At 44.6% G+C, this 11,221-nt stretch overlaps 3 protein-coding genes across 7 annotated transcripts; 1 reads left to right on the forward strand and 2 right to left on the reverse strand.

Moving 5' to 3' along the window:
• Positions 1–310: 310 nt before the first annotated feature.
• On the reverse strand, positions 311–4,693 carry LOC6495157 (protein lap1). Of its 2 annotated transcripts, none has more exons than XM_001958906.4 (6): positions 4,326–4,693; positions 4,060–4,261; positions 3,861–3,996; positions 3,515–3,804; positions 1,638–3,461; positions 311–1,573 (listed from the first exon to the last, which is right to left on the reverse strand). In XM_001958906.4, the coding sequence occupies exons 2-6, from the start codon at positions 4,213–4,215 to the stop codon at positions 1,397–1,399; spliced, it is 2,583 nt and encodes an 860-aa protein (XP_001958942.1). In that variant the 5' UTR covers positions 4,216–4,261; positions 4,326–4,693; the 3' UTR covers positions 311–1,396. The 2 variants fall into 2 exon arrangements, with proteins under 2 accessions (XP_001958942.1, XP_014763174.1); XM_014907688.3 differs by having other exon boundaries at positions 4,060–4,267; positions 4,326–4,692.
• A 755-nt stretch (positions 4,694–5,448) lies between these two features.
• Positions 5,449–9,578, forward strand: LOC6495482 (alkyldihydroxyacetonephosphate synthase). Of its 4 annotated transcripts, none has more exons than XM_001958908.4 (6): positions 5,449–5,533; positions 6,926–7,187; positions 7,455–7,541; positions 7,594–8,782; positions 8,845–8,949; positions 9,011–9,578. In XM_001958908.4, exons 2-6 carry the CDS (start codon positions 7,060–7,062, stop codon positions 9,413–9,415), a joined length of 1,914 nt encoding a protein of 637 aa, XP_001958944.1. In that variant the 5' UTR covers positions 5,449–5,533; positions 6,926–7,059; the 3' UTR covers positions 9,416–9,578. The 4 variants fall into 4 exon arrangements, with proteins under 4 accessions (XP_001958944.1, XP_014763326.1, XP_032306159.1 ...); XM_014907840.3 differs by having other exon boundaries at positions 5,471–5,533; positions 6,923–7,187; XM_032450268.2 differs by having other exon boundaries at positions 5,515–5,533; positions 6,888–7,187.
• LOC6495156 lies at positions 6,059–6,843 on the reverse strand. Its single transcript, XM_001958907.4, has 2 exons — positions 6,413–6,843; positions 6,059–6,348 (listed from the first exon to the last, which is right to left on the reverse strand). Exon 2 carries the CDS (start codon positions 6,328–6,330, stop codon positions 6,160–6,162), a length of 171 nt encoding a protein of 56 aa, XP_001958943.1. The 5' UTR covers positions 6,331–6,348; positions 6,413–6,843; the 3' UTR covers positions 6,059–6,159.
• Positions 9,579–11,221: the final 1,643 nt, after the last annotated feature.

Below are 11,221 nucleotides of genomic sequence, written 5' to 3' on the forward strand. Positions count from 1 at the left end.
TGCCGCAACAGACAACATTCGCTGACGCTGTCGCCACTGATGATGTTGCAGAAGTTAGAAGAGGCGTGGTGGGGCTGCCTGGGGGCTTCCTGGGTGGGGATTGCGTGCTTCGGTGGTGTCAGTCGGCTGGCACACTACAAATGTCGCCAACAATTAATTTCCATAGATAATTGCCTGTCGATAACGACAACGGCAACAGCCGGGGGACATTAATCAAATGTCCAGACTGTTGACTAGCTTTTTTTGTTCTTGGTCAGTGGTTGGGCACTTTTGGCGGCTTGGAATACGGATTTAATCAAAAACTATGGCGAAATGACAAAGTGAAAGTTGTATTTCAGTGATTTGTTGTAACGCTCTTAAATCAAATTGAATTGGAAAAATGTGTGCGCTTGCTTAAGTTAGCTAGATTGCTAAATGTTTGTGTTTAATGTTGTGTCTGAGAGTGTTTCGATTGGCTGTGTAATGCATTGTTCTCCATATCTCGATATATCTATATAAACGTTATGATTCATACAAGTGCTCAACTTTTGAATAGATTCCATGTGTTAACCAGTTAAATAATAATACTGATCACAACGCCAATAGTTCGATATTATTTTGTTAACAGCTTGCCATCGAAAATAATGATTGATGTTACTTAATTGGGCAATAAATATGGATTATACTTATTTGTAAATAGATGTATTTATGAATGTATGTATATAATATATAATATAGAATATAGAATTTGTATTGCTGCACCATAACAACTAACATAAGCAGCAAATATCTTTTGTAATCGAGTAATTCATCTATACATTATGATTTTGGGAACAAATTTGAATAACGCTGGGCGTAAAATAGGCGCTAGTTGTAGGTAATTTGTCAGATTATCGTGTTTTTGTGTGTTTATATCATAATTGACACAACGTAATATTGCATTTCTTAACCGATTAAATTAACTATGTACATAAGCTACCAATTAAATACTGAGTAATCAAATCAAAACTACAATCACGAACTAATATCGCTTCATTAAAATTATAAATGCACTTCAATTGATTCGAAAATAATAAGAATACTTGATTTCAAGGCTAAAAATACTAATTTTGGCCATATTGTTGTAATATTTTCCTATAGAGTATGGTTTTATTTCATCTAGCATCCATAGATATTGTGAAAAAATGGCAGTTCGGATTCGTCTATGAGAAGCATGGGTAATATTTTTCTATGACTGGCCTTTTAACCGTCAGTGCGGAAGGTAGTTATGAACTAACATTATGATCCGATTGGATTGCCGGACCCCGGTATGGGGCTATGCAGCTAGCTTATTGGACAAAAATTGCGTTAGAAAAATGCACAAAAAGTCTTCGGTCTCGTGATGGGAATCGGTCTAAATCGGTTACTAACTGGTCCATCATTTTCTCGACAGCATTATGTTCATGACTGTGCCGCAGTTAAGAAGCACTCGTTTGGCATCGCTCAGATTGGCATTGGTCAGGTCGTAGCCATCGATTTCCAACAGCTTATCGTTCAGGTTCAACAGGCGGGCGGCATTTGTATTTGGGGTAATAGAGCTGACAAAGATGCCAACCTGAAAAGGCAAATAATTTATCAATAATCCAATAAGTTAGTCTCTTAAATGTCAAGACACTAACCTGATTGAGTATTTCGGCTATATCGAAGCCAATGGTGTGCTCCCATTTGAGAGTTACTTGCTTGACGGTTGGATTCTTGTGAACCCCAAAGATCCAAGTGGACTTCTTGCCACTCATCTTGGAAGTATTGTTGGTGGCCGTGGAGTTCATGGAGTGCTGCGACATAGTATCGTCCAGCTCCTCATCATCCTCCTCTGACTTCCCATCAACGTTGTTGCTTACATTGTTTTGATAGTCCAGCTGATCGACTGATTCTTCCACTTCCTGGGCGCCAATCGCTGTGGTTTTGAAATTGCTATTTAAAGCGTCCTGGTAGATGGTTTGTTCTAGCTGCTCTTGCAGTTGCTGCTGCTGCTGCTGATGCTTGCGTTGCCGCATAGACTCATACAAGTTGAGATCCTCCGGCGTTTTCTTTGTGTAAACGCGAGCTATATGATATGGAGGCGGCTCTAGTCGAGGTGGAGGTCCAGCAAACTGTTGTTGCGGCATAGGTTGTTGCTGCTGCTGCAACGGCTGCAGTTCATAGTCCTGATCTCCGTTCAAGTGCGTGGTGGGCAACGGTGTCCCGGCCTCCACATAGAGCTGCTGGTACTGCGCCTCATAATTCACCAAAGGCATCCCGTAATATTCTTGCGGTACGGCGGGATGAGTCAGTTGTTGCGGCTGCTGGTAGACTCCGTAAATGTGTGTCGTCTCTGGGGCGATGCCGTATATTGCACTTGCTGTGGCCTGGTCCACAACATCCTGGTTGGCATTGCTGCTATCACAGTGAACTGGGCCACCGTTGGCCACCACACGGGCTTCCCTCACCTCGCTGGCGTTGGCAGAAGTGGTCGCTGCCTGGGCCTGCCTCACGTACTTGGCCATCTGCCGGAGCTCCTTCGGATATGGAGTGGGAGATCGCATCAGCCGCACGGATCCAGCTATCTGATCCGGAGTTGGAGTTGGCGGAGCCGCAACGTAGCTGGGATAGCTGGGTGCCGGCTGTGGTTTGGCGTTGCTCAGAATGGTGGCCTCTTCGGCAAAGCAAATCCTCCTCGAAGGACTCACGTGCGGTGGCTGCTGTTGATTGGCGTACACGAATTCGTACTGCTCCTGGGCTTGCTGCTGCGCCTGCATGCTATTCATCTTGAAGGTCACCTGGGGCAGCATAAAGCACGTTAGTTGGGTCTTTGTACTCGCATCCAGATACTGCAGGGGCACCAATGGCTGAGACTGGTTATCGCTCAACCACAGAGATGTAAGGTTCACCAGATTCAGCATCGAAACCGGCAAGGCATTTATGTAATTGTTAACCACATTTAGGACCCTCAGCTTGGCAAGGTTTCCAATGTTCTGTGGCAGGGCGGACAACTGATTGCTGGCCACGCTCAGCACGCTTAGCTGCTGACAGCTGCACAGTTCATCGGGCAACTGACGCAACTGATTGTCATCGGCAAATAGAAATCGCAGACTGCGCAGCATTCCAATCGTGCTGGGCAGGCGAATCAGCTTATTGTGGCTCAGCACCAGCTCCTCCAACTGCTCCAGGTAACTGATACTGTCCGGTAGTTCGGTAAGGCCGTTGGACTCGCACTTGAATGTAACTAGTGACTTAAGCATGCCCACGCTGAAGGGAAAGGCTTCCAGGTTGTTGGAACAAATAGACAGCACTTCAACGTTGCGCCAGTTGCTCAGCTCGTTGGGTAGTGTGTCTAACAGATTGCCATTGGCTTCGAAATGCTGTAGCTCTCGGAGCTTCCCAATATTAGCGGACACCCGGCGTATCTGATTGAAATCGATCCAGAGTTCTTTCAGCGATTTGAGCTCCCCAACGACTTCAGGCTAAGGATTTATAAATTAAATTACAAATTCTTTAAAGACCTTTTTACACTCACCAGCTCTGTGAATTCATTGCCTCCAATATCCAATCGCTGGAGGTTCACCAAACGCACCATGGACTTGGGCAGAGTAATGAGATTGTTGAGCCGCAACTCAAGAATTCGCAAATTGACGAGGCGGCCAAAATTGGCCGGCAGAAACTCCAAGTAGGTTTCATTAAGCAGAAGCTCCTGCAGAGATATAAGCGAGGTAATTGCATCGGGAAGACGTTGAAGGCTATTGCAGCTTAGATCCAGGTGGGTTAAGTGTTTGCACGACTTTATCTCATCGGGCACAGTAACAATCACTGAAAGGAGAGAAATTGAGTGGCAGTTCGACTAGGGAGAGACCAAGAGGACTCACGATTCCGATTGAGGTCCAAGTGCTGCAGCTGGCGGAGACTACCGATGGCCTGGGGAATGCTCTCCAAGTTATTGCTGTTCACGTGGAGCACCCTCAATCCCTGGCAATAAAACAACTGCGGCGGCAGTGTTTGCAACTGGGGAGATAAGCGAAAAGAATGTGTAAATAGGGAGCACAAATAAGGGAGTGAAGTACCCACTCTGGTGGTGCTTAAATAAAGCTCTTCCAGCGTCCGTTCATGCTGCCACACCTCTGGGAAGTCGGTGGAGAGTGGAGTATTGCTATAGTCCAGCTTGTCAATCACCTCCTCATGCTTGAATTTGAAGCAAGGGAAGCATTTGCTCAGCAGCGGCATCTTTGGGTGTTATTGCTTTTCGTTCGTTTATAAGGCACGGTTTCTGCTGTTGCTGATGTAAATAACGGTATTATTGTCGAACTTATTGGGGTCGTCGCCGCATAACTCACCTGTGATTCATCGTCGCAGCTGGAACGCTATTGGTCCTGCCCCATTAAATTCCATGTCCATTGGCATTTTTGGGCTTGTTATTGTTCTGCCCACCCACACTGACGTACCTGCACACGCACACAACCACCCGCACTCGCATACACAAAGAGATTTGAAGCCTCTCTTTGTTTGCGCGGCTTTTACAAACAATTATCTTGTTTATTTACCTTTTCCATTTACATGTCATCATATCTGAGAGCGAGTGATGTTTTCTGGAGCCATCAAATTGCGTTTTATTTAATGTTTTTCGCTTTAAAAACGACAATAAATATCGATATATCGAGAATCGATTGTATTGTAAATATGAAAATTCTCTACATTTTCGTTAACCAACACTGTCAAGAATGAAGCTGCCATATTTGTTAGATCGGATTGGAAGGATTTGTTTTGTGGCTGTGGTGGAATGAACTTCTTGTTCATAAACGTTTTTTTCGTAAAATTTTTTTTTAATAATAGCAATATTGATGATTGGCAGTCCAAAGCGTAAAAAGGTATCGATAGTTATCGAATGTTTTTCGTCTACCCAACAACAGAGGGCGCCAGAGAATCACCGCTAAAATTCAAATAAAAAAAGTTAAGCGCCAAAGACAAACACGGCAACCGGGGTTGCATTTGTTAAAAACACTTCACCCTTTGCTAATTAATATTTACCCACCACTTCCTGGGATTGAATAGAGCTTAAGCAAACGACTGCAGCTTGTAGTTTTAACTGTTGATAACGCCAACACGCAAAGGCGTCAGATAATGCAAATAGAAATAAGGTAAAATCCAGTATTTTCGAAGTTGCAAAGTTCAAATGGTCTATTGCAAATTCCGGCCAAGACGACCAATTAAATCTTAGCTCATATTGTCCCCAGACTTTGACCAATTTGAGTGTCGTCAGGTTCCGTGTGTTTGTGTTGCCGTAGTCGTGGTGTGAAAATTATTCAAATAACGGTCGTTTTTGGATTTTGTCGTATTTCGTATCTGTTTTTGTCGTTTTTTCGGATTGTCGGCGAAGCATTGACGAATTTACACTTCAAACAATTGTTAAACTATACAGCATAGTGCAAATAAGTACGTAATAAACAATGTGCTTGTTACTCGCTGCCATTTGCAAGAGAAAAAATCGTGGGGCCTCAGTTTCGGTTTTAAAGTTGTTCGTTGCAGTTGGATCGGTGGATGTGAGGTTTGTCACAATGCAGATAAGGACAAACCCTACAAATATTATTATCTTTGAAAAATAAATATGGATATTTTCGGAATTATGAGCTGTCTTTCAGCTGTGTTGTGCTGTATACTTTATCCTTTTTTGAAGTGAATTAAAAAAGTTTTAAAATATCAAATATTTAAACATTTCATTGCCCTCAACATTTTTTATTTTTCATAAAAAGATTTAAGATTTTATGGGCTAACCTCCTCCCCTTTTGTGTGCATTAAAAATTAACCAGCAGATGTCAAGACTTTCACGGGTAGTTATAAACAATTAAAGTGGAAATCCATAGTTGACACAGTTCAAGTAGTTTGGTTACAATTGGAACCACCTGTCGGTGTCAGAGTTACAAATTGGACATTTCTTATTTATGACTCACACCACCACAGAGATAAGAGAGAAAGAAACCACCCTAGTGGTGCTACCACCCCCTCATTTATATTCTCTCCCCGGTGGGTGCAGCTTCAACCACCCCCCCATCGAATCGGTTATAGAGGGCGCTTTTGGCTTATATTGGTTTTATTGTTCCGTTATTCCATTAGCGGTATCCACATTCATTAGCATCCGATTTCGGTATCGAGGTTGAAAAATATTATCACATATTACTTCTTTTTGCCCTTGCCCTTCTTGCTGCCCTTAGCCTCCTTCTCGGCTGAAGGATCCACAGCGATGGCAGAGCCTGCCTTGGCAGGATCTGAAACCGGCTTCTCACCAGCTGCATCAGAGGCTCCCTTCTTGGCGCTCTTGACCGAATCCTTCTTCTTGCTGGGCATCTTACCAAAATTGGAACACTTTTTCAAAGGGATTGCTTATTATTTGAATTATATTTTGAAAATAAAATGTAGTTTTTCTTACCTTATTGAATTTTTACCGAAAAATAAAACAACAAAAGCCGATTTGGGTATTTGTAGCTCGAACGACAAGTACAAAATGAATTTTATAATTCGCTTCCCCTTTGACCCTTTTCAACTCAAGGCAAGGAAATCAAGGCTTGTTTTGTTTAAAATTTGTTTAAGAATAATTTCAAATTCAAGTTTTTAACCGATTCAGTTATTGAAGAACGGTTCGCGCATGCCCGGAAGACACCGGGCGCCACCACTCTCTCCGTTCTTGTCCGGCTCTCTATTTGTCTGCCTGCCCCGGTCCGCAGTCTCTCATTCCTTCCGTGCATTTGTCGAAACGAAAGCCAAGTAAACGCACCGCAGGTCGCATAATTTCCTAGTGCAATTCTATTTAAGTAATTTTAGTTTTTAGCGCAAAGTACAATTCATTAAAATTCGAACCTTGTACAATTCGAATAATAGAAATTGGAAAACCCTCTTCTGTCTAGAAAATCAATTCTAAATAAGCTTCTAACTTGCTCAGCAGGCGGTGCTTTTTCTCGCAAATTATCGATTTTGCGCCTAATGTGAAAAGTCTGCAACTCCAAAGGGCTGTGTAAATTATAGAAAAAGAAAGTATTTTTATAACTCCAACGGATAGTGTTATAGTGTGTTAGTGTAATGGCAGCCAAAAGAAACTCGGCGGCCACAGATGCTCCGGAAACTTTGCCGGTTCCGACCGAAGGCACCGCCCTCGCCCTGGATCCGCGCCTCTCCAAACGCGTGGAGAGTGTCATTCCCAAGAAACGGTGAGTTCTCCGGTGTTTAAGGATATTTAAGCACTACTTAAATTTTTTTACAATAGCCATTTAAGATTATTAATGGGTTGTAAGAGCGGGAAACAAAAATAGAATCGAGAATTTTCAAAAAATAGGTATCTGTTTGCTTTTAAAAATGTGCAAATTGCTGGACAAACAATTCGGCAATTACACCCTGTAAACAGCACTTAAAACCCTAATGTTGCATTTAATAATATAAATAAGGAACTATTAGCTAATGGTTTTAATTTCCGACAGCCACGAGGCCCTGAAATGGTTCGGTTGGGGTTACAATGACTCCCAGTTCTATGGACAAGATGGCATCATCTGCTTTCGCGGCGAAAAGTGAGTAAAAAATGGAAGTCCTTAAACTGTATTTAACCAAATCCTTTTGTAGATATCCCCTTGGGGGCTGCGAGCTGCCCAGCTTCACCAAGTGGGTGGAAGACAAGTTCGAGATGAAGGTGGACCAAACCAAGCCATTTCCCCAGCTCCCGAAATCCTATCCACGACCCGTGGATAATGCACCATTCCTGCGAGAACTGAAAGGCTCCACCAAGGTGGACTTCTCCCTGGAGGGGATCGATCGACTGGTGCGCTGTCATGGTCAGACCCTCAACGACATCTACAGTCTCTGGCATCACAAATTCCGACGGATTCCCGATGTGGTGGTGTGGCCACGCTGTCACGATGAGGTGGTCCAGTTGGTCCGCCTAGCCCACAAGCATAATGTGATGCTGCTGCCTTACGGCGGAGGAACAAGTGTCTCTGGAGCCATAACCTGCCCGCAGAATGAACGCCGGATGATCTGCGTCCTGGACACCTCGCAGATGAATCGGTTGTTGTGGCTGAACAAGGATAACCTGACTGTTTGCTTTGAGTCCGGCATTGTGGGCCAGGATCTGGAGAGGGTCCTGCGCGAAAAGGGCCTTACGGTGGGCCATGAGCCGGACTCCTATGAGTTCAGCACCCTGGGCGGCTGGGTGGCCACTCGAGCATCGGGCATGAAGAAGAATGTCTACGGCAACATCGAGGATCTTGTGGTGCGAGTGCGGATGGTGACTCCGTCGGGTACGCTGGAGCGCGAGTGCAGTGCTCCCCGAGTGAGTTGTGGGCCGGATTTTAATCACATGATCCTGGGATCGGAGGGAACTCTGGGTGTGATAACCGAAGTGGTGCTCAAGGTGCGTCCCTTGCCTTCTGTGCGGCGCTATGGATCTTTGGCCTTTCCCAACTTCGAGCAGGGTGTGCTCTTCATGCGCGAAGTGGCCCGCCGACGCTGCCAACCGGCCTCCGTCCGGCTGATGGACAACGAACAGTTCATGTTCGGCCAGGCCCTCAAGCCGGAAAAGAGCTGGTGGTCCAGCTTTGTGGATGGCCTGAAACAGCGCTACGTGACCGCCTGGAAGGGCATCGATCTCAACGAGATCTGTGCCGCTACTCTGCTCTTCGAGGGCGTGGAGAAGGAGGTGCAGCGCCAGGAGGCACTCATATACGAGATTGCGGCCAAGTTCAAGGGATTCCCAGCTGGTGGACAGAATGGAGAACGTGGCTATGTGCTCACCTTTGTGATTGCTTATATTAGGGTGAGTTTTTCTTTTAAGTTTCTTTAATAAAAAAGTTAATAACATCCTTTTTATTTCAACAGGACTTTGCCTTGTGGCAGGGAATTGTGGCAGAGTCCTTCGAGACCTCAGTGCCATGGGATCGTTGCAGCTTGCTTTGTCGTTCCGTAAAGCAAAAAGTGGTATCCGTAAGTACCAGTACTCCTAAATACATTCCTTATCAATCCCCTAACATCGAATCTATTCCAGGAATGTCAAAAGCGTAGTATTACCTTCTACACCATCTCTTGCCGGGTGACTCAGACCTACGATGCTGGTGCCTGTATCTACTTTTACTTTGGCTTCCGTTGTCTGGATGTCGCCAATCCCGTGGAGCTTTTCGAGGCAATTGAACACAGTGCCCGGGATGAGATCTTGTCCTGCGGAGGATCCTTGTCCCATCACCATGGAGTGGGGAAAGTCCGGAGTCATTGGTACCGCAGTGCCGTCACCGATACGGGCAGCGCCCTGTATTCCGCAACCAAAAAGCACCTGGATCCAAAGAACATCTTTGCGTTGGGCAACCTATTGCCCGAGGAGAAGGAGGATGCCCAGCCGAAGACAGAAGGAGCACTCCTGTCCGCATCGACGACACCACCAAAGGCCAAACTGTAGAAGATTGCAAGAGTGCCCTTAGTTCAAGTACTACTAGTCTTAGATCCATTTCCTAGTCGCTTTTTTGGGAAGAACACCAGTCGTTTGGGTTTCCATTTCATTTCGTAGCGGGCTCATTTTTTGTATGGGTTTTGATAAATAAATATGGAATATTTGTAACTGACTTGGCTTTTGTTTCTGTGTAGCCATGGCCATAGACACTGGTGATTGGTGGTGTGCGTGCTTTGAAGTCGGCACAAATGCGAACCGCTGATCATTGTCTTCTCATCGCAGCTCATCGAAGTCATTTGCGGCTTGATGGGCGCACTGCATCGTCCAGGAGAGTCTCGCCAACAGAGATCCAAGATGCAGCATCGAAGCCCAGAGCCAAGAGATCAAATGTCATCAAGTTGTCAACTTCGTTAGCATGCCACAAGGCAGCGATCGAGCCTGTCTTAAAGATCTTTCTTGGCCGGGCTGCTTAGCATCCAAGCACTGGGAGAAAATAAGTGGGTTTTTAGACGTGTTAGCTATACTATTAAGTAGTATTAGTATTGGGATTTAAGGACCTTTTTCCACTTCTATAGTTTAAATACTTAAATTGTTTTAAGTCTCTGTTGTTTGGGTTTCTTGTTTCAAAAAGGGGAGTTCTTTAGTCCTTTAGTCCTTTAAAGCTTTAATCTATAATAATTATGAGAAAATATCTTAAATACTAATTACTTTTTCTTTCTGTGCTTAACTAAAAAAAAAGAGGAAAGGGGCTAGCCTCCTGGCTTATTGATGGCCGAGGAGAAGTCGTCGCTTGGCCTGTCTTGTTACCCTGCCATTGCAATGGATACCACACATGCCCCCTGAGCGTATTTTGGACATACCCATAAACACACACATTCACTCACACACACACCGGGTATAAATAAAGATTAAAATCAGCAAAAGTGAGCAGAAGAGAAGAGTCTGTGTCTAAGCCGAAGTCTGCCGCTTGCCGCCTGCCGCTTGCCGCCTGCCGCTTGGAAATTGTCAGCAATTAACCCGCGGGTCAGTCCCGGAAAACGCTTGGAGTCCTGTGTCCAGATTCCCGACTGTGATTTATGCCACACAGCGGCCTTAATGCCAAAAACCCACAATCAAGGCCAGCGGGGCAGCGGGAGAGCAGGAGCAGCAGAATTACTATCCTGACACGTTTGGCGAGCGAAAAACAAAGATGGAATGTTCTCTTACCTGAGGGAGATGTGGACATAACTCATTTGCATTGAATGAGGAATGAGCAGCGAGATGGAGGGTCTGGTTCCATCTAGATGATAATAGAAGGCGTACAACAATAATTAGGAAACCAGAACGTGCCGTTTGGGATTTTAGGAGTACAAAAGGATTCGTATATTCAGATGTACTTCATAAAAATGTACGGTATTTGATAATATCTCAAATCTTTTATGCCAAAAAGGGTCTTATGTTGTACATTTATGAGAAATTCTGGATTAGAACTGTAAGATACTCGGAACTCACCATATTATCTGGGCTGTTATAAAGCTATAAGAAAGGAAAAACGGCCAGATTACTTCTCTTATTAAACATGATCCTTGTTATTTACTAAATCCATCTAATTTTAGTAGAAATATCATAATATTTCTCCAAGGAAGCAATGCTACCTCCCAGCAACATGCACCCAACAAACTGTATTGCAGCAACATGTTGCTGGAACGTGCTCCCTCACCTGGCCAAACGGCAGCAACAACAACCATCTCTAAGCCAGTTAACCCATTGAAGCCTAAACACAAAACGAGCTCTGTCGACTGCGACGGCGTCTGCTTCAGTTACCTGTGCTTCATT

The sequence above is a fragment of the Drosophila ananassae genome, chromosome 3L (assembly GCF_017639315.1).
Source record: "Drosophila ananassae strain 14024-0371.13 chromosome 3L, ASM1763931v2, whole genome shotgun sequence".
NCBI lineage: Eukaryota > Metazoa > Arthropoda > Insecta > Diptera > Drosophilidae > Drosophila > Drosophila ananassae.